This window comes from Notamacropus eugenii, chromosome 2, assembly GCF_028372415.1.
Source record: "Notamacropus eugenii isolate mMacEug1 chromosome 2, mMacEug1.pri_v2, whole genome shotgun sequence".
NCBI lineage: Eukaryota > Metazoa > Chordata > Mammalia > Diprotodontia > Macropodidae > Notamacropus > Notamacropus eugenii.
The window spans coordinates 66127762-66150440 of record NC_092873.1 but is presented as its reverse complement, the minus strand read 5'-3'; the positions used below and the strand labels follow the sequence as shown (position 1 = coordinate 66150440).

The 22679-nt window shown below is 45.0% G+C and overlaps 1 protein-coding gene across 1 annotated transcript in view; it reads right to left on the bottom strand.

Annotated features, from left to right (window-relative positions):
- ASB1 (ankyrin repeat and SOCS box containing 1) overlaps nt 1–8024 on the bottom strand; it is a 28451-nt gene extending 20427 nt beyond the window's left edge. The window contains exons 1-2 of the mRNA XM_072640704.1: nt 7827–8024; nt 3787–3928 (exon numbers count right to left, since the gene is read on the bottom strand). Coding sequence (XP_072496805.1) covers nt 3787–3928; nt 7827–7959 — 275 coding nt within the window. The 5' untranslated portion in view covers nt 7960–8024. The remainder of the gene's footprint in view (nt 1–3786; nt 3929–7826) is intronic.
- Nucleotides 8025–22679: the final 14655 nt, after the last annotated feature.

The following is a 22679-nucleotide window of genomic DNA, read 5'->3' as shown; positions in this document are numbered from 1 at the left end:
TTCATCATTTCTTATAGCACACTAATATTCCATCACAATCCTGTACCACAGCTTGTTCAGCCATTCCCCAGTTGATTGGTATCCTCTCAGTTTCCAACAAAATAGTATTTCTAACACACAGGCCTAGGAATTCATTTGATTATCTGGCTCCAAAATTTTCAGTGGCTCCTCATGCCACTGGGGTCAAATACAAAACCCCCAGGGGGCATTTAAAGCCCTCCCCAAGAATTCATATCACTTGCCTGTATGCACTTTAACCTCAGCCCCCACTTCAGTGTCTTCACACAGGCTAGCCCCAGAGAGTGCCCCTTGCTTAGAATCTCCAGCTTCCTTTGGGTGCTACTCTTGTAGTTCAGGGTGACCCACCCCTCCATATCCCAGAACAAGAATTTATATGAAAATAGAATCACCCCCATCTTTATATTTAGGTGTAAAGTGGGATCAGGACATGGCATATTCCCAGGGTCACTAAGCTTTCTCTGAGCCTCAATCTTTCCATGTTCCTTGAACTCTAGATGTGAGATTCTATGATACTCCCTTTAATGGATTTCAGGACTGGGTGGCATGTGTAATGGAATCAAAAGGACACCACACTTAGAGTCAAGAAGACCTGAGTTCAAATCCTGCTTCTGACTCTTACTAGCTGTACGTGAGCAAGGAACTTAGCTTCTCTGGACCTCAGTTTCCTCATCTGTAAGATGATGTGTTGGAGAGGATAACCTCTAAGGTCCCTTCCAGTGCTATATTAGGTGGCTAACACATGTCAAGGACCTATGATTTCATCTGAGTGGGAACTCCTGGTGTGCAAAATCACTCACCAATGAAGGTCATCAACTGTCTGTAATTTGTAGCCTTAGAGCTGCCTCAGACACATATTGAAGGTCACAGAGCTGGTAGATGACAAGGCAGGATTTGGACCTACATCTCTCCACCTCCAAGTCCATCACTCTGTTCAATTCCTGACTCTGCCTTGTTCTTCTGCTTATCAATTAATTAATTTTTAGTTTTTAATATTCATTTCCATAAGATTTTGAGTTCCAAATTTTCTCTCCATCTTTCCCCTCCCCCACCCTGAGAAGGCATGCATTCTAATTATCCCTTCCCCTAGTCTTCCCTCCTTTTTATCATCTCCTCCTTGGTCCCTTCCCCTTTACTTTCTTGAAGAGAAAGACATATTTCTATACCCCATTGCCTGTAATATTTTACTTCCCAGTTGCATGTAAAAACTTTTTTTAATATTTATTTTTAAAATTTTGAGTTCCAAATTCTCTCCCTTCTTCCCTCCCCACCCACTCTCATTGAGAAGGCAAGCAATACAATATAGGTTATATATGTGTAGTTACACAAAACACTTTCCTAACAGTCTTGTTGTGAAAGGTTAACTATATTTCCCTGCATCCTATCTGGCCTCTCCAATTATTCTATTTTCCCCTTTGACCCTGTCCCTTTTCAAAAGTGTTCACTTCTGACTATCTCCTCCTCTAATCTTCCCTCCTTTCTATCACACCCCCCTTTATCCCCTTCTCCCATACTTTCCTGTAGGGTAAGATATTCAGTTGAGTGTGTATGTTATTCACTACTTAAGCCAAATCCAATAAGAGTAAGGTTCACACATTCCTTCTCACCTTCCCCCTCTTCCTCTCCATTGTGAAATCTTTTTCTTGGATAATTTACCCTATTCTATCTCTCCCTTTCTTTTCCCAATATATTCCTCTCCCTTAATTTTATTTTTTAGATATCTCCCTACATATTCAACTTACCCTGTGCCATCTATGTATGTATGTATGTATGTATGTATGTATGTATGTATGTATGTATCTATCTATCTATCTATCTATCTATCTATCTATCTATCTATCTATCGACTTCCTCCAACTACCCTAATAGTGAGAAAAGTCTCATGAGTTACAAATATCATCTTTCCATGTAGGAATGCAAACGTGCCAACTTTAATGAGTCTCTTATGATTTCTCTTTCCTGTTTACCTTTTCATGCTTCTCTTGATTCTTGTATTTGAAAGTCAAATTTTCTATTCAGCTCTGGTCTTTTTATAAAGAATGCTTGAAAGACCACCATTTCATTGAAAACCCATTTTTCCCTGGAAGGATTATACTCAGTTTTGCTGGGTAGGTGATTCTCAGTTTTAATTCTAACTCCTCTGACCTTCAGAATATCATATTCCAATCCCTTCGATCCCCTAATGTAGAAGCCGCCATATCTTGTGTTATCTTGATTGTATTTCCACAATACTCTAATTATTTCTTCTGCCTGCTTGAAATATTTTTTCCTTGACCTGGAAACTCTGGAATTTGGCTACAATATTCCTCGGAGTTTTCCTGTTGGGATCCCTTTCCAGAGGTGATTGGTGGATTCTTTCCCTTTCTATTTTACCCTCTGGTTCTAGAATATCAGGGCAGTTTTCTTTGATAATTCCTTGGAAGATGATGTCTAGGTTCTTTTTTTTATCATGGTTTTTCGTAGACCTATAATTTTTAAATTATCTCTCTTGGATCTATTTACCAGGTCAGTTGTTTTTCCAGTAAGATATTTTACATCATCTTCAATTTTTTCATTCTTTTGGTTTTGTTTTCTAATTTTTGATTTCTCACGAAGTCATTAGCTTCCATCTGCTCCATTACAAATGTTAAGGAATAATTTTCTTTAGTGAGCTTTTGAACGTTCTTTCCCATTTGGCCAATTGTGCTTTTTAAGGTATTCTTCTCCTCATTGGCTTTGGACCTCTTTTGCCATTTGGGTTAGTCTAGTTTTTAAGGTGTTATTTTTCTTCAGTATTTTTTTGGGTCTTCTTCAGCAAGCTGTTGACTCAATTTTCATTATTTTCTTGCATCACTCTTATTTCTCTTACAATTCTTCCTCTACTTCTCTTAGCTGATTTTCAAATCCTTTTTGAGCTCTTCTGTGGCCTGAGAGTAATACATATTTTCTTGGAGGTTTTTGATATAGGAACTTTGACTTTGTTGTCTTTTTCTGGTTGTGTATTTTGATCTTTGTCACCAAAATAAAATCCTATAGTCTGAGTTTTTTTACAGTGTTTATTCATCTTCCCAGCCAAACACTTGAGTTTCTAATTCTTTAGTAAGATAGAATTGTGCTTCCAGTGGGGGTGGATGTACTGGCCTAGGCTTCAGGGGTTTTGATCCCCTACCATCTCTGAGTCCAGAGTTCCAGAAGCAGCCACTGCTACTGCTGCTGCTACTGCTGCTGCTGCCCCCACCACTGCCACACCTACCACCCCTGAACTAGGGTTGGACCCTGCCAGACCACACATGCTTCTCTTTCACCCAGGTCCCACAGAGTTTTTCCACTGACCTTCTATGCTGTCTTGAGTGTTTGTGGTTTGAGAAGTCTGGAAACTGCCACATCTGCCAGTGATTCAGTCCCCTGATGTCTGCTCTGGTCCATTTGTGTTAGTATGGCCCATGCTAGACTGCACTCTATTCCCAGCCTGGTGTAATATACCCTTCCTGTCAACTTTTCCAGTTGTCTTGGACTGGAGATTTGTTTCACTCTGTCATTTTGTGGGTTCTGTAGCTCTCCTTGGACAGCACTTTCCAGGGTAAGTCTCTGGGGCTTGGTGTAGGACAGCCATGGCATTGCTGAACATCAGACTTCTGCCATGTTCTTCTGACAAAGTGAAGTCTATAGACAGCCCCGTGCTCAGCCTCTCACAAGGTCTGGGAAGCATCATTCGAGTGTTTGGGGGAGCAAAGAGCATGGGGGTAGGTCCTGTCTGAGGTACAAAGGAAAGGGAGGCGGGGCACTTACCTCTGGAAGCTTTCCTCCTGCAGTAGGCTGCGAATGGTCTGGAGGTCACCCACATAGGCTGCGTCATGCAGGCGAGTGTCCTCACAATGTTCAATCGGGTGGTCACAAAACTGTTCCCGCAACCACTCCTTCAAATTAGGACCTGCACTGGAGAGAGGGGGCTCCTGTTAACTGGAGAAGGGGATGTTGGAGCTTGTCCCCCAAAGGCTAGAAAGCTCAGCACTAATAATTCAATAACTTCCTTCAGCCCAGGGAATCCTCATGTCTTAGCAATATGACCCTCAAAATGGTGTCTCCATCCTTTCATTCCAATTCAAGAGCCTTCTCTGGGGGCTGTCTGAGGACCTGAATACAAATCCTGGTTCGACCACATACAACCTATGTGACCTTGGACAAGACACAAAAGGTCTTTGGGCCTCATTTTCTATGTGTGTAAAATGAAGTGCACTAATGAATTCCAGGGTCCCCGCAAGCTCAAGAGGGATGCTCCCATGATCCTCCATTGCCCTAGCCCAGACCCTCTGTCCTTCATGCCTGGATTACTGCAAAAACTAACCAAGGGTGCCCATTCTTGGGAGCCAATTCACTAACTTCCAGAGGAAGATGGAAGTTTGAGCATCCTGGCTTCATCCAGCCCCCCTATTTGTTGCATCTGTGGAGGCTGAGCTGACAGCACCAGCAGAAATGTTGACAGAAGCTCTAAAGGGTCCATCTCCACCCTCTCTTAGTTACCTCATTCTCTCTCATCTAATATGTCACCAGGGGATTTTAAAGGGCCAGATGGATCTGGGGCATGGGAAGCTGGGAAAAGGCTGACTCAACTATGCCTAGAAAGAGTTAACTAGCTGGAAACAGGCCGAAGCATGAACTGCAGCAGGGGTCAGTCAGACTAGGCCCAGGCCAGCATGGAAACCAAGCAGCCACCTTCCCAATGAGATTTTCCTCTTGAATGAAGGAACAAGTTAACAAGAGAAGAACTTGATTAACAGCACCCCAACTGGAAACTTGACCCCTCCCAATCCCTACCTGCTTGGTTCTAATTCTGCCCTATGGAGGAGCAAGAAATTGACTCCCTCTTGTGCATGGCAGCCATTGAAGTATGTGAAGATCGCCATCATGAGCACAGGCTCAAGCCTGGCCACCTGAAGGCTAGTCCCCCACTGACCATTATCATACTGGGTGTGTATGGGAAATTCACCTAAACTTTATGGGCTTGGTTTCCTCAAAGGATCTAACTGAATGACTTCTAAGGTCACTTCCCCAGGTCTTCCATGCCATCTCCCACCATCTGGAAGGCTCTCCCTAGTCACCTCTACTTCTTGGAATTCAAGGTTCAGCTCAACTGATCCTTCCTACAGGATTCTGCCTCTCCCTGTTCTCCCACCCCTACCCCATGGTCAGCCAGGAATCCCAATGGGATCCATTTTGTGTCTATTTAACTTCAAACATGCTGTTCCTTTTCTCCATCATGTAAACTTCCTGAAAGCCAGGAATGTTTTTGTTCTGTTTTGCTTTTTAAATTATTATTGTGGTTACCCCAGCACATAACACAAAACCTGACATATAGCTGCTATCTAATAACGATTTCTGAATTGAATTTTACAATTCAGTGGGAGGTGGCAAAGCCTCATGGCCAGAGAACTAGGCTAGAAGCTAGGAGAGCTTGAGTCTTGACTCTATCACATACTAGCTGCACGACCCTTGACAAGTGTACACTCTCCATGGTAGGGGGAATTCTTTAAGACTTCAAATGGTGGAGAAGATGCCAACAGGAGTTTCCTCACCTAAGAGGTGTAATCACAGGAACACCCATCATCCCTAACCTAATATTTATTTCCCCCCCCCCCAAAAAAACCTCTGCTCAAAAGGACCTGATCAGAATACAAACTAAAACTCTGACATGACTTGAACTAAATAAAACTGAAAGAAAAAAAACATTAAATCTACCAATACACCACAAAGAAAACAAAGGCTAAGAAAATTGTGATTCATGAATGCCATGAAATATTACTGTCCTGTAAGAAATGGGAATTGTGATGAACTGAAAGAAGCATGAAAAGACTTACATGCACTGATGCAAAGTGAAGTCAGGAGAGCCAAAGGAACAAAAGATACAGTGACTCCATGATGTAAACAGAAAGAACAAAAACTCAGAAGTGAAAGTTACAAAATTACAAAAAGCATTCAGGGCTCCAGAGAAGAGATCCTAGAATATACTCCCACCCCATCCCCTCTGCACGAGCAGGAAGCCCATGAGTGAGCCACGTTTCACATACTTGCATCCTTTTTCAACGTATACATCAACTACGCTGATTTCTTCTTTTCTTTAAAAATATAAATTCATTAAATAGGATTATAGATTAAGAATAGGAAGAGATGCTAGTGATGTATCCAGGGATTCTTAAACTGGTATCCAGGAACATTTTTTTGTAATTATATTCCGATAGAATTGGTTTCTTTTGTAATTCTGTATGTGTTATTTTTTGCATTTAAAAACATGATGCTTGGAAAGGATCTATAGGACTGCTCAGACTGCCAAAGAGATCTATGATATGACAGAAAGGTTATTCTAGGAATTCTGATCTAGGCAGATCCTCCCATTTCACAGTTGAGAAAACTGAGGCTCAGAGAAAATATCCAGCAAGGACCACAGAATCATAATAAATGACAAACTGGAAGGTATCTAAGACTATTGATCATCTAGTCTCACTTCCTCAATTTCAAGAGATAGAAAGGGAAATCAGTGGCCCCAAGGTCACCTAGTTCCTTCAACTGCTAACCTCTCGCTCCTTCCACTTGTCTGGAACACAGAGATGAATAACTGAAGATGACCCTCCAGAAATATTATACCTGGAATGACAAAGGGGGAAGGGGCCAGCTCAGATGGGGAAACTGAGGACCAGAGAAGAGAAGTGACCTTCACAAGGTCATGAAGACAGCTGATGACAGAGCCAGGGCTAGAGCCCAGGTCTTCTGACCATCCTCCAACCCCACCCCCCATCCTCCCAATAAAAGTGAGTTTTCCATGACAAGAATACTCACTCTCTCCTGCCCCTAAAATTCACTGCATTTCTCCATTGCTCCCCTTGTCTGCAGTGCTTAAAGAATGCATCCAACAACTCTTCTAAAGAGGCAGAGGAAGAATCATGATTCCCAATCAACTGATCAATAAGTATGTTTATCCTCCCAGCAACCCTTGGGAAGAAGGGTCTATTAATAGCCAGAAAAAGAAACTGCGGTTGACAGAGGTCCAGGGTCATACAACTAGTAGAGGCAGAGGTAGAATCTGAACTCAGCTCTAGGTCCAGCCTCCCTCCCCAATCCCCCAGTCTCCTGGCTAGTTCCCAGTCCTTAGGGGGACACTGGGGATACAAAAGCACAAATGAAATAGCCCCTGCCTCAAGAAGCTTCAGCCCTGTGTGGGAAGGAGCATATCTGCTCACTAAGTATCTATGAAGCCTTTTACACAACCCCATTGTGCAGAGGGGAATACCAAGGCTCAGAGATGCCCTGACTGGCCAGGCCCACTGTGGTACACCCAGGAAATGTCAGGCAGACCTGGCTTTCACCTCCAGTCTCCTGACTGCATTAATTTCCCTAAATCAGACCTGTCTCAGAATTTGACTGGTCCGAGCCTGACCAGTGACAGCTACAATAGCTGCCATTTCTAGTGCTCTGAGCCTGGCAAGGCACATTCTCTGCTTGGCACCTCTAGCCTCACCCTGCTAGCCTGCGGAGCCCCGAAAGGAAGGGCCCAGCGCTCACTGCTGGAGGCCTGGGGCCCTCAGTGGACTCTTGCTGCCCTTGGGCCCAGGGTGGCATCCTCCAGGCCCAGACAGGTGGCAGGTCCTTCCGAGGCTGAGGGCTCCTCCCCCTCCCCGAGTTCAGCCTGGGAAGCGCATTGGGGTGTCCGAGGGGCAGGCCGTGAAGCTGGGGCGCGTGCCAGACGTGAGCTTCCCCCTAGATTCAGAGCCGGGGCCACCCCCACCCCCTCCACACCCCCCACCAGAGTGAAGGGGCTCTGGGGCCTGGCACATTACCTGCATTGCCATCCGTGGCTCCGAAGGGGGCCCCCCTCCAGCCACTGGGCTGGGTTTCCAGGCTGTCGCCAGGCTCCCTCCGCTGGGACCCGGGGCCAGCGAGGCGGCTGTCCTGACAGCTCCCTTCGGCCATCTGTCACCGGGCTGCAGCGCCGGTCCCGAACCTTCCCCTCCCCCTCCCCCTCCCCCTAGCAGGGAGCCGCTGCCAAGCCCAAGGCCATGGCCAGGGCGGCCCCTCCCTGCCCGCCCGCCAGCCCGGGCCCGCCCCGCTCCCAGCCCTCTCCGCGCCCGCTCGGTGCCCGGAGCGGCCCAGGCTGCGGCTGGGGCTGCTGGGCGGGGGAGGCCGCTGGGCGCGGGGGCGCTCGGCAGGGGGGCGGCGCTCGGCAGGGGGGCGCTCGGCGGAGGTGGGGGAGCCGCCGCGTCCTTCGGGAGCCTCCCGAAGGGGGAGGATCCCTTGGGGGAGGGAAGGGCAGTGGGCGGCTCGCCGCATCCCGCGCTCACCGCCCACCCGCCCCGGGCCGCCCCCAGCCATCCTCTGGCTTCTCCCAGGCCGATCTGTGGGGGCCAAGCCTGCTCCCGGAGGGCAGAGCCAGGCGGAGGAGCAGCGGGGGTGCCCAGCTCGGAAAGCCGATCCTGTCGGGCCGGCTGCAGCTGGGCCCTGGGAGGAAGCTCCCCGCAGTGGGAGGGGCAGGGGGTACCAGGCCCCCGCCCTGGCCAGAGAACCCAGATAACGGAGGGCGAGTGTGAGCTGGCCTCCTGTCCGTGCTTCACTCACAGAGACTCCACGGCCCTCCAAGCGTGGGCATTTTTTATTAATATAATTACTCTAATTTCAGTCCTAGAGAAGCGTTCACTCGGCACCTTTGATGTGCCTGGTCCCGGGCTGGGCACTGGGGGGTGGATGCGAAGGTAAAAGCCGATCCCTGCCCCGCAGGAGCTCACCATCCCATGGGGTAGAACCACGAGACAAGCCCCAGACAGGATAGATAAGACGTAATCCAGAAGGAAGGCTCTGGCGTTGCCAGGGATTGGAGGAGCCTTCCGGGAGGATTCCGGGAAGCCAGGAGACACGATGAGGAGAGCTTGGGGCACAGCCCAAGAAAATGCCCAGAGATGGACAGCTGCAAGGAGGCCAGCGTCAATGGAGCATGCTGGGAAGGGGGCAGAAGGTGCCAAAAGCCTGGAAAAGTGGGGTAGATTATCAAGGGCTTTGAATGTCAGAAGCACTTTGTATCTGATCCTGGAGGAAATAGGGAGCCATTGAGCTGAACACTTTAAAATCTGCAAACTGTTTTTAAAATGCAATCTCATCTGAACTTCCTAACGATCCTGGGAGGTTCATGATAGCAATAATAACTTTAGATAGCACTTACTCCAGGCCAGGCACTGTGCTAAGTGTTTTACAATTATTATCTCGCTGGATCCTCATGACAAACCTGAGGAGTAGGCACTATTATTATTCCTTTTTAGAGATGAGGAAACTGAGGCTAAGAAAAGTTAAGTGAGTGTCTGAACTGGGATTCAGACTCAGGCCTTCCTGACCCCAAGTCCAGAGCTCCCAGTGGTCCAGTGTCCCAGTGGTCACCAGGTCAAAAAGGAAACAGAAAGGATGTCACAGAACTGAGAATCCAAAAGATGATAGAGTAGAAAGACCCTGGTACTCTAAGCCAAGAGCCAGATGCTGGTCCAGTATCAGCTCTGCCCCCAGGTAACCCTGGGCAAAGCAATTCTCCTTTGTAGAATGAGAGGCTTGAATCCAGTTTGTAAGATCCTTCCAACTGAACGTGCCTACTGTATACCAGATATTGTGTTACAGGCTGGGGAATCTGATGACAAAATGACAACAGGTGCCCTGTCCAGACATCCTTGATCCATCCTCTCCTATCTTCTCCAGCAGTTGTCCCTATGATCATCATCTAGTTTTCAGTCTCTTCCTGTCCACTACATCCTCCCTGCTGCTTATAAACAAGCTCATACTTCTCCCATTTTAAAAAACAGAAAAGAAAAAAAGGAATAGGGAGAAAAAAAAACTCCTTTCCTTTAATTCTAGGACCCTCTCAAGTTGTCTAAACTTCAAGAAAAAGTTAGACCCACCTGGAGCACCGGCTTCCTTTCTCTCAGGCTCTGCTAATCCGCATGAAATTGGGCTGCCACCTGAAATCACTTTCTCTGCAATTACCAGTGATCTCTTAATTAAGGTCAAATCCTCCAGCCTTTTCTCTTCTTGCCCTCCTGGACCTCTCCATAGTCTTTGACCCGGTCTGACTTGTTATCGAGGCATGCCCACAGGCTGTGAGTGTTCCCCAAGGTTCCATCTCCATATTCTCTGGCTTCGATAGCTCATCAATGCCCATGGATCCAATTATCACTTCTCTGAAGAGGACTGGGCTCCCACATCTGTATTGCCTCCTCTAATTTCTCTCCTAAGTTTCCATCCCATATCAGCAGGTAAAAACTAACCTGTTCGAACATGGGGTTCTCTATGTGGAGAGATGATATGAACTCCATCGCCACTCCCGTAACTATGCCTCTTCCAAAGTTCCCTATTGCTCTCAAGGGCTCCCCATCCTTCCGGGCCTCCAGATGAGTAATCCTAGTGTCATCTTTCTTGTTTGAGGTCAAGAGAGCAAATGTTAGGATTAAGATTTGAACCTCAAATCCAGCAGCATTCTCTCCACTATTCAAGACTTCCTCTTGTTGTATTATGTGATTGTAGAGAAGTCCGCTGACTTCTCTTGGCACCAATGGTGCAATGACCTCTCTCAGCATCTGTTACTTCTAGTGCCTATGGTAGCCCCAGCATCATCCAAGACAACAGCAAAAAAAACCCAAAAGTAACCATTTTCTTTGTAATTTTGTAGTTTTATTTGGAGTCTCTCACTTTAAAGGCCTTCTTGGGACTCTTGTGTCCTTTTAACATGTGGAAACATAAGGACTGTGGAGAGTTCCTAAGGAGAGAATTGAGGCAAACAGAATTTGGAGAAGTGTATCTTGCCCTACCCCTTAAATCCAAACCATTGATCAAATCTTCCTTTCTATGTTATTTTTGTCCCCAGTGTTCCCCTCATCAGTGAGATGCACCATGTTGTGACATGCTACTGAGTCCTATCTGAGCACTGTGAACTCAGTCCCTAGCTCTCCCTGTATGGAACATGCTGTTTCTTTTAATCAGCCGCAGCTCGTGGTGGAGCCTTTTTTTTCTTTATTTTATGCTATGTATACTAGCTGGGAATTTCTTGTAATTGGAACTCACTTGGTTGACAGAGGAAATTCTATGGGGTCAGCCTATATTTCCTCCTGTAATTAATTGATTGTCGTATATAGTGAATAAAAGTGTCTCTGACAAAGTTTAAATTTAAAAAAAAAAACAACACTGAGCTCGCTCACCCAATGAGTGTAGATGCTGGGTAATTTCTTTGCACAGATTTTACCAGATAGCGTGGCTGATCCCATATTTTCCAGAGAGTTATGATTCCCTGTAAGGCAGGTGCCTGCTGAGACCTGGGAGCACACCTGGGCATTCTGTAACTGGTTGCGAGGAACCTTTTGACTGTAAGGCCACAACTGGGGATGTCTTCATATAGGCCTCAATCAGCTCCCCATCCTTCATGCCTTTCACTGACTCCTTCATTCATGGCGAAAGACCATGCAGTGAGGGGGAAGACCCTGGGGCTTTCTCCCCTGTCCCACCACGTGGCCCCAATGATCAGGCCATGGTCTATGGCCCTCCACCTTTGCTGTTTGCTATTTTAAATGAAGGGAGTGTAGTCTCCGAGTAGAAGCTATACTGCCAGAAGACCCTGCTGTGGGGAAAATTCAAGGGAGTCATTTTCCATCAGATCTATGCCAGACTCCTTGCAGCTCTCCCCCAACATGTAGACATGGGCTCTTGGTTTCACTTGTGTAAACCAATGAAGCAGCATCTACACTAGCAGAGAATGTCCAGGAGGGTCTGTGGAGATGGAAGGATTATCCTTCCCCCAACCTTCAACAGGTCAGGGATGGAGAGATTCAAGTACAGTAGAGCTCAAAGGGGCCTCAGAAATCTTCTCACCTGCACCCTTTCATTTCTTAATGAAGAAACTGAGGATGCCCTTAAGGTAGTGTCTTGTTTAAGATTACACACTGAGTAGAAGGCAAAACTCAGACCCGAGCCCAACTGGGAGTCCAGTTCTCTTCCCGAACTCCCATGCTGCCTTTCACTGCTGGGGATTCCAGGAGTAGATGAGCCTTGGTGCTCAAGACCTTGGAGATGCCCTTCAGCTCCTCTAGTCTGACCCACCTCCAGAAGAGGAACCAGAGTTAGAAGAGGAACCAGAGTTGGAAGAGGACTGGCCTCCCTGGAGAGGAAAATCCTGCTTGCATTTCATCTATAAAAACGTGAACCCAAGACAGGAACCAGACACTGGCCAGGTCCTGTGGAGAGAAGGCCTGCTCCATGTCTCTGGGGGGCAGGTCTGCAGATCAGAAGGCCTGCTGAGCAGACTGGCTTTCATGTAACACCTTGCAAACAAAGGAAGGCCCAGAGTGTGGGAGAAAACTTACAGTCTGTGTATCTGCAGCAGCCTTGGATCCTGGGCTGTTGTTTTCACACATAACTGCTCTGTGTCCCTCCTCCTCCTCCTCCTCCTCTTCCTCCTCCTCCTTCTCTCTCTTTCTCTCTCTCTCCCCCCCTTCCCTCTCTCTCCCTCCTTCCCTCCCTCCCTCTCCCATTCCTTCTCCCTTTCTCCCTCCCTTCCTCTCTGTCAAATGAAAGACTGGTATACCATACAGATGCCTTTAAGATGTGAAACAAAACCAAACAAACATTCCAATGATTAAATGCACCATAGGCCATCCTTTAAGTCAGAGTATGGAGAGAAAATTCCCACAGTAATTTTATTTAAAGCTCCTCGGAGGCCTTCACAGTAATATTTCTGTATTGCCCTGGGATGCATGGAGGTGTCAGCAGAAGGACCAGCAAATCCTTCAATTGGGACAATAAATCAGTCGAGAAGGTTAAACAGGATGGATCTGTAGAGAAGCAGGCTGGCATTATTGCGCAGCAGGAGCCAGGCTTGGCTATCGGAGGAGCTGAAACAAGATTGGTGCATTCAGTGATCATTAGGGCAGCATACATCTCTTAAAGGGGTGTGCACAGACCCAAAGAGCTTCCAAGCTGGTTCTGTGAAGTGAAGGAAGCAATGATCAATAGTCAAGACTTACGTAGCTGGTTGCCACCCCCTCCAGAAGGCTGTCCCTGCTTCCCACCCTTGCCCCAGTCAGTCAGTCCACAACATCTATTAAGGACCGACTATATACCAGGCACTGGGCTAAACACTGGTAATACAGAGAGAAACAAAACACAATTCCTGCCCTCAAAGAGCTGACAATTGAATGGGAGAGACGATGTACCAACACGTATGTGTATGTGATATTTATGGGAGGTTATCCTTAAGGTGGACTAGCAGGCCACTGCCTCACTGCTGCCCCTTCCTCCTCCCTCATCCAGTGTGTGAGCTGCCCTTCCTATCTGGGGGTCATCTGAAAATTTCATGACCATGCCACCTATTAATTTATCTAAGTCTTCCATCAAAAATATTAAACAGCACAGATCCCGGAGCATTCCACTGGAGACCTCCTGCCACGTTGATATTAATGGATTAATGGATTAGTGACCTATCCTGGATGAGGGTCATTCAGATAATGGTGTATCCAATGGAATGTGTTGTGCTCTGATGTGAGCACCACCTTGGAGGGAGGGCATTAAAAAGCACAGGGCAGCAGGATGGCGGAGGGCTTCCAGACTGTGCCATGTGTGGATCAGCTGAGGGAACCAGGAATACCTGGTCGTGAGACAGAGAAGACCGGGAAGGAGGTGATTAGTTCCAATAGTGGAAGGAGGGGATGTCATGTGGAGAATGGTGGGATCTCACAGGATGTGTTGGGCTCCAGGAGGCAGAATTAGGAATAAACATTGCAAACAGGTGAATTTAACTCCTGATCATGAAAGTGGTGCCAAAGAAGAACAGGCACCATCTTTTGATGGCAAGGGGACCTTGCCTCATTATTGGCTCTGACAGTGTACTAATTTGGAAAGTCTGGGGTCTGCTCCTGGTCATGAACTCTGGGTCTGTCCTCAGGTCCAGGCCAACAAAGATCAGAGGGACTCACACTAACACAAGATATGTGCTTGGTGTAGTGATTAGAGAGGAGTAGTCAATGGAATGAGAAAGCACTAGGGACTGGAGCAGTGGAGAGAGCCCCAAGCTTCACCCTCCTCCCTCAGGCAATCAATAACTTGCCTCTGCCTGAGGGGAGGGGGCTTAAAGTACTTTGTAGACTTAGAGCTGACTGGTTTATTAAACTGGTGTTAATCCCCTGCCCTTGCACATCCAGGGTGTTCTACAAAGCCTCCAGTAGTCTCCATGTCATTAGGGCAGTGCAAAGTAGGAGAAGGAACAGTATACTTGGAGTCAAGAGCTCTGGGTTCAAGTCCTACATCCTAGCTATGTGTCCTGAGGCAAGTGGATTCATCTGTCTGGGTGTTTGTTCAAACAGAGTCTAAATGAGTCTCCTCACTTAAGGACTGGGGAAGGTCCATTGAAAATCAAACAATAAGACACCAGTGTAAGCTGCTGTTTGGTCTCATAACTCTTTGATGAGGTAAATTTGGTCACAAAAGTTGATTGGCGTGGGGGTTAATCTTGCCCTTGATTTGTGGGATTCTTTTTTTAACCTTTTAATAGACAAAAAGGAGAACTTTATGTTGCACCTTTCCTGAGCTTACATTAGAATAGTCCTTTAGAGCTCCAGAGGATCATGGAAGTATTCAAGCCGAGGTTGGGGCTGGACTGGACCTTAGGGACCCACATTTTGCACCTAAGGAGGACGCTGGTGAAATGACTCAGGATCATAGATTTCAAGTTGAAAAGGAACTAAGGAGCCAATGGTCCAATTCCCTCATTTGACAGAAAGAGGAAACTGAGGTTCAGGGACTTGCCCAGGGTCATACAGATAGTAAATACAGTGGTGGGATCGAAATTCATCTAGTTTTTATACTGACTGTATGAGGAGGCTGAGAGTCAGAGATTAGAAGGGCTCCCCCAGGACATATAGTGAGTTAGAAAGAAAACCAGGGCTAGAAGTGGGCTCCCTTCTGCTCCCTCTCGGAGACCCCATTGTCTGTCCCCAGAGTGCTTGTGTCCGCTTTTCTGTTCTCTCCCAGGCCTACCACATAGCAGTGTTCAGCAAGTGTTTATTTTTCCTATTATCATAGCAAAGAAGTTCTAACTTTCGCCAAAGTTAATATTTCTTTCTATGAAAGATTAATAATGCCTCATATTTATACAGCCCCATTTTCCTCAGGAGGCCAAACAAACTAGCTTACACACACCAGCTCATTAATCTTTATAATACCTGAGTGGCATAAGGAGGGCTCGGTTATGACATCTGCTGAAAACCAGCATTCCTCTTGACCTGGAAAGTCTTTCTTCTGTTTTGGGGGGACTTAGGCTATGTCTAAATGCCCTTGGAGAGCCCTTGGACCAGAGGTAGAGCAGGCTTAGGGTTAGATGCAGAGGCAGGCAGGCGGGCAAGTGGGTGGTCAAAGTTTTCTTCTGAATCCCCATGGTTTCAGTTCATGGGACTGACCTCATTTTTCTCCTAAACATCAGTGTTCATATTGACCAACAAACTGTGTTCAGTCAGTCACTCACAGCACACTGAATGTTTGTATTCTCAGTACAGTGAAATAAAGGGGTCATCTCGAACAATCTGCCTGGCATTTCATTTCCAGATCACAAATAAATGTCATTTAGTAGACAAATATCTTTCCAAAGAGCAGGTAAAGGAGGTAAATTCTTTGTTTGAGAAAGGAGGAGGACGAATGATGTCATCTAGCATTTCCATAGAGCTGGAAAGTTTGCACAATTTTGTCCAAGTATCCCATTTGATCCTCATGTCATCTCCATGAAGCGGGTTTTATTATTATCCCCATTCCACAGGTGAGAAATTGGAGGCAAACAGAAGTGAAGTGACTTACTCAGGGTCACATAGCGAGGGAGGATCTGAGGCAGAACTTTAGTTCAAATCTTCCTAATTCTAGGTCCTGAGCTCTATCTGCCTCTGCCTCCAGAAGAAGATGAAAAAAGAGAGGGAGAAGGGAGGAAAGAGCTTCCCTAAGCAAGGAGAAAAAAGATGAGAGGGAGAAAGAGGAAGGTGTAAGAAAATGAAGGATGAGTCCAAATGGGTACATGATCTAGGTATAAATACTGATAGTACAAACAAATTAGTGGAGCAAGGAATAGTGTATTTATCAGATTTATGGAGAAAGGAAGAATTTTTAACTAAACAAGAGATAGAAAACATTATGAAATTCAAAATGTATAATTTTGATTATATTAAATTGAAAAGTTTTCGCACAAACAAACCCAATGCAATCAAGATTAGGAGGGAAGCAGAAAACTGGAAAAGAATTTTTGCAACTAGTGTCTGTGACAAAGGCCTCATTTCTAAAATATATAGAGAACTGAGTCAAATGTACAAGAATACAAGTCATTCCTCAGTTGATAAATGGTCAAAGGATATGAACAGGCAGTTTTCAGAGGAAGAAATTAAAGCTATCTACAGTCATATGAAAAAATGCTCTAAATCACTATTGATTAGAGAGATGCAAATCAAAACAACTCTGAGATACCACATCACATCTGTCAGATTAGCTAACATGACAAAACAGGATGATGATAAATGTTGGAGAAGATGTGGGAGAGTTGGAACACTAATTCATTGTTGGTGGAGCTGTGAGCTGATCCAGCCATTCTGGAGAGTAATTTGGAACTATGCCCAAAGGGCTACACAAATGTGCATACCCTTTGACCCAGAAATATCGCTTCTAGAACTGTATCCCCAAGAGATCATAAAAATGGGAAAAGATCCCACATGTACAAAAATATTTATAGCAACTCTCTTTGTAGTGGACCAAAACTGGAAATCAAGGGGATGTCCATCAATTGGGGAATGGCTGAATAAATTGTGGTATATGAATGTAATGGAATACTACTGTGCTATAAGAAATAATGAACAGAGAGACTTCAGAGAGGCCTGGAAAGACTTATATGATCTGGTGCTGAGCGAAAGGAGCAGAACCAGGAGAATTTTATATATAGCAGCAACCACAGTGTGTGAGGATTTTTTCTGGTAGACTTAGAACTTCATTGCAATGTAAGGACTTAAAAAATTCCCAATGGTCTCTTAAGGCAAAATGCCTTCTGCATCCAGAGAAAGAACTATGAATTCAGTCGCAGAATGCAGCAGATCGTTTTCTTTTGTATTACATTTTGGTTTGTTTTATTATTTCTCTCATTCATTTTAATTCTTCTATGCAACATGACTAAGGAGAAAATGTATTTAATAGTTATGTATGTGTAGAACCTACATAAAATTGTATGCCGTCTTGGGAAAGGAGGGGGAAAAATCTTAGTTACATGGAAGTGATTGTAGAACACTGAAAACAAATAAAATAATAATAATTTAAAAAATAAAATTAAAAAAGAAAATGAAGGATGGCTGGGAAAGAAGAGAAGAAAGAGGAAAAGAGAGGAATGGGAAGTGTAAGAACTGAAAGAGAAGGGAGGAAGATGGGAAAGACAGGATAGAGAAAAAGAGGAAGACAGGAAGAGGATGAAGTGGAAGGAAAGAGGGAAGATGAAGGAGCAAGAGGAAAGGAGGAGAAGGAGCAGGAAGGAGACAGAAAAGGGCCATACCTTGCTTCTTTCAGAGTTATGACAACTGAGGACTTCATTTAAACTCCAATCCCAGAAAAGGTTGAGCTGAACCTTCTTGATGCCAAGGGCCATCCCAGGTACCCACAACTTGATCTCCAACACTGCTAGCTGTGAAAACAGAAAGATGATTTTGCTTTCCCACTTAGCAGTATAAATCTTCGAATTGGGTATTCTTTAACAGATTTTATGAGCACATTCTCTAATCAAGATAATACCCCGAATTGGCAGTGCCAATGGTTTCATCTCCTTTCTCGTTGCTACCAGTGTATAGGATCTTAGATACTATGTTACAGACTAATATAATGATAATTGACATTTAGAAAATGTTTTAAAATTTACAAAGCATTTTATGTATACACACACACACATATATATAATTTGAACTTCACAGTAAATCTGTGAGGTGGGTCACAGGCATTATTATTTTCATATTACAGATAGGGAAGCTAAGGCCAGGCAGGTGAAAAGATCTGCCCTTACAAAGGGCCAAAGGAAAGACTCAAGCTTTCCTGACTCCCAATCCATCACTCATTTCACTAGGTCACACACTGATCAAACTTGTAAAGTAGAAAGCCACATGAGAGGCAAAAATGAACAAGTAACCCTTGCATGTGAAGAGTCATCCTGATTAGTCTCATGTATTTTAGCAAAGAGGTGGCAGCACAGAACTGAAATTAAGGACATCCCACTTTCTTGGCACAGTTCTAATATTCATGGCATGTCCACATTTGCCTCAGCAAAAGCATGAATTTTGGAAGTGATCTGGAAACAGGAGAATCAATGGTGGGGGCATCCAGAAATGGGCCATTGTTCTCTGAAAAACGAGGATGATCCACAAAAACAACAACACCCACTGAATTCCCTTTGACTCATACCCCAAATGGACACATGTCCCAAGGAGGATGAAGACAGACGCCAAGAACCAATGGTTCGCACCATAGTTACAGCGACACTCTCTGTGATAGTCAAGAACTAGGAGCAGAGTATTTGCCTTTTCACCAGGGAAAAGCAAGAAAATTGTAGAACACCGATGTCATGCAATATTATTGTGAAGTAATAAGTGCTGAATATCAGGAATTTGGATCAACATACGCTGGTTTGTATGAATGAACATAGAGAAAAATAAGCAGATCCAAGAGTCCAATCTAAGCCATGACTACAGCGATGTAAATGGAAAGGTCACTGAAAGGAAGTCAGGCTGTGAGCCACCAACAAGCTAGTGAAGGTCCAAGAGAAAAGAAAATGAAACAGCTCCCTCCTTTGGGTGGGGGAAGGGGATGACAAGGGCACAAGACGGCACATGTTGACAGAGGAGTCTCTATACTGGCTGCTTGTACTGAACTTTCTTCTTAATTACAAGGAAAGATTTAATTCAGGGAAGGAGAGAAGATAATATCCCAAAATGAGTGACATAAAAAAGACATCAATGAGCCTTCTTTGTTTTGTTTTGTTCTTAAGAAGGATGGTCAGATGTAAAAGGACAAAAGAGCAAGGCTGAGTCCATCCAAAATCACTGCTTTACTCTCAAGATCACCTCTTTGCTAAAAGCATGAGACCAATCAAGATGACTCTTCATATGCAAAGGTTACTTGTCCAAGTCAATTTCACTACATTCAGTGAATGAATAATTGAGAATGTCCATTCTTCATACTAAGTAACAGCGATATTCAGATCCAACAACTTTAAACATGTTGCACATGTTAATCTCTTTTACATTAAGCACCCCCCCATGGATTTACCAGTGGTATGCAATAAATATTGTTTGATTTCTTAGGGGAAAAAAAGATCACCTCTTTGGAAATACATTCAGGACTATTAACAGAGCACAATTCCATCTACAGAGTATACGGAGAGAGGTATTTTGTCTCAGCAGGCAGAAGACAAGTAGGGAACTGACAGTCAAAGCTTGCAGTGTGTCGATCCTAATTTTGTCCAAGAACATCAGTGCTGATCCAGGAGAAGCGCCAAAGAACACCACCTCTCATGTGTTTCTTATTACAGTGCCTTAATGCCACCCAGCTGCCAAATCGATGGACCTAACTCTTGGCTCCATCACTGCACCCCATCGACTCACAAGTCTTCAGCGAGTACCTGCTGCCACCAGGGTAAAATACAAAGAGGGTAAAATGCAAAGACCTCCACTTGGGATTGAAAACCTACAATATGGCTAGCCCCCACACATCTTTGTATACTGAATTCTTCATCTGTCTCTCCCTCATACACTCTCCATTTCAAACTGGAATGCTGGCTATTTTGTTTGTATGACATTCCGCATGGACATTGCTCCTTCCCAGAAGAATTCCCTGATGCCACAGCACCTGAGCTTGAATCCCAGAATAGCCACTTACTACCTGTGTGACCTTAGGCAACTCACTTTAACTTTTCTGAGTCTCAGTTTCCTCATCTGTAAAATGAAGGGATTAGACTAACTGACGTCTGCCATATCCTCTAGCACTAATTACATCTATGATGCTCCAGCACTATCTCCTAATTCCTGCTCCCGACCCTGAGGTATTAGGACTTCCTCTTTCTTGAAAATACTTTGTATATGACCTCCTTTATCCAGTGACATCTTCATCCCACTGGCGAGAGTATACTCAGACCACATAGGGAATTCTGAGGTCCTTCTAGTTCCCAGGAGGCTTGTAAGGTCCTTTCAGGAGAGATGATCTACAGCTGAGACAAAGGAGAAGGAAGAGGAAGACTCTGGATGCCCATATGCCAGGGATATTGCAGAAGAGATTATAATTCAGGTAGGTTTGGGCTAGTGCATCTCTGAGGGCCATTTAAATTCTTATCTAAGATCATATAATATTAAACCCTGCAGGGCCCAGCATAGATCCTCACAGCACTCCACTTTTCCAGATGACTTTGAGTTATTAATCACAAGCTTTTGGGTCTGGTCATCCAACTCATGCCAAACCCACCTCACTGTGGTATCATTGGATTTGGGTTCAGAGGGTCTGGTACTAATTCTGCCTCTGGCCCTTTGTAATCTTGACTTTGAGTCATTTATGTGTGGGGGCCTCTGTTTCATCATCTGCATGACAAAAGGTTAGAGCTGATGTCCCTGGATAAGATCCTGGGAAATCATAGGTTTGTTCTGGTTCCAAAGACTCCCCAGAACCTGGACGTGCCCATGAGTGCTGCTCCCGAGGCAAGCAGAAGTCAGCTCAAGTGTTCAGCCCTCCTGAGACAAGAAAGGGGTCCTCCGAGCACCAGACAATATTCCTTTTGTTTTCCTCGATTTCTTTCCCAATGTTATGTATGAAGTGACAATTTCTTTTTATAACAAGGGCCTGAACCCAGCCTAGAAATCCCCAAATAAACCTCCAGCCATTCGTGGAATTTCTGGAGTTTTTCATACCATCACTACTTATCCATCCGGCCAGTCCAAAGGTAGGACCCATCATCTCCTCTCTGGCTTCTCCCAGAGGATAATGGATTTCTGAAGCTGTCCAGCCCAGGTCTGGCTGAAGGCTATTTCAGTCCCCATAAATTAACAGGAGAGCGTCTCATTTCATAATTAATAAATATTGGCATTAATAGAGTGAAACAAAGCTGGCTTTCATTTCTTCTCTCAGTGGTCCATTTGGAGAAGCACTTAAGACTCGGCCAGTCCAACATACACATATAACCGTTTTAATTACATCCTGTGAATTTATTTTTCCAGGGAGAAAGATTTCTCAGAGAAAAATGTCGATAAAAGTAACTTTAGAAGCCCTGTAATTTTGTGTGTGTTTCCTATAGGAAATCTGTTTAGTTTAAGTCCCAAGTCCGAACACAACCTCTTATAAAGCAAAGAGAGCTTTGAACAGAGCTGCTGACAGCCAGGGAGAAGTGCTGGTGGAGTCTGGGCCGCTAGCTCCCACGGGACCTCTCTGGCCTCGGACTCTGCATCTGCTCCTGTAGGTTTGTTTGTTCAAGCGTCTTCCTTCCTTTGGCCTCCAAGAAGAAATGAGGAAATGCATCTCTTGCCCTTTTTTTCCCAGGTGGGGGCCTATGGGTGCAGAAAGATTGCATGCTGCCAGTCTTAGTTGATGGGCTGGTTAGTTTTCCTGAAATACTTCTTCCTCCCTCCCTCTCTTTTATTTTTTGTTATATATGAGGGCTTACTGGGGGGAGAAGAGGGAAGGACATTCTCAGAAATTAAGGTGATTCAGGAAAAAAATTTGGGAAAATTTTTAAAAGAAAAGCAAGGAATAAATTTTTGGTTTTTTTCTTTTTTTTTAAAGTTTTTCTTGCCTTTGGGGCTTTCCAAAGTGGCATCTGTTCAACTGAACAAGCATGCATTTACTAAGCACCTAACGTATATCAGGTACAAGTTGCTTTTAAATATTCAGCACTGGATTTAAGGGTCCCAAGCCTTGGGTCACTCATGTACAGGTGGGTACCTGTCCTTACACAGGGAAAGACCATATTTCTCATTGTACCGCCCTGCTCTAGAAATGTGGTTGTTCATGGGACTTAGGGTACCTCACTCCAATTTTAAGCACCCTGTGGGAGCTGGATATTTGGAGGCTGAGATATAAGGAGAAATTTTTATTCCAGGGAAAGAAAACACCAGAAAGCACACCCTAGGCGAGTGACATCAAACTCTTGCTCATTTAGGGGTGCAGGCAGGAAAGGCAGCCCCATCTGGTAGCCTCCTATTGTAACTAATTGGTCTCACTAAATATGAGCTAGGTTTTGTTGATCCTGGTTCTGAGGGGTCTCAAATGCCCCATGGGTCAGAGCACTGACTTCTTTGTCCTGGTTCCCTACCCTAGAGGCAAGAGCACCTCCAAGGCACCCAATCTTAAAAGAACTACCTCATGAAAAACGACCGGCTCGTAGGTCTTGAGTCTCTCCTAAAAGTACTTTTCTTACTTTAGGGCCCCGCCATCATCCTAATAGACCCCACACTCCAGACTTTGGAAGGACCTCCAAGCCCACCTCAGTCAGAGGTTGGTACTTTGGTTCATGGATCCCCCAGGGAGGCTGGGGAAGTTGATGGGCCCCCTTCTCAGAATCATATTTTCAAATGCATAAAATGAAATACATAGCATTACAAAGAAATCAAATATAGGGAAATGCAATCGTCAAAACA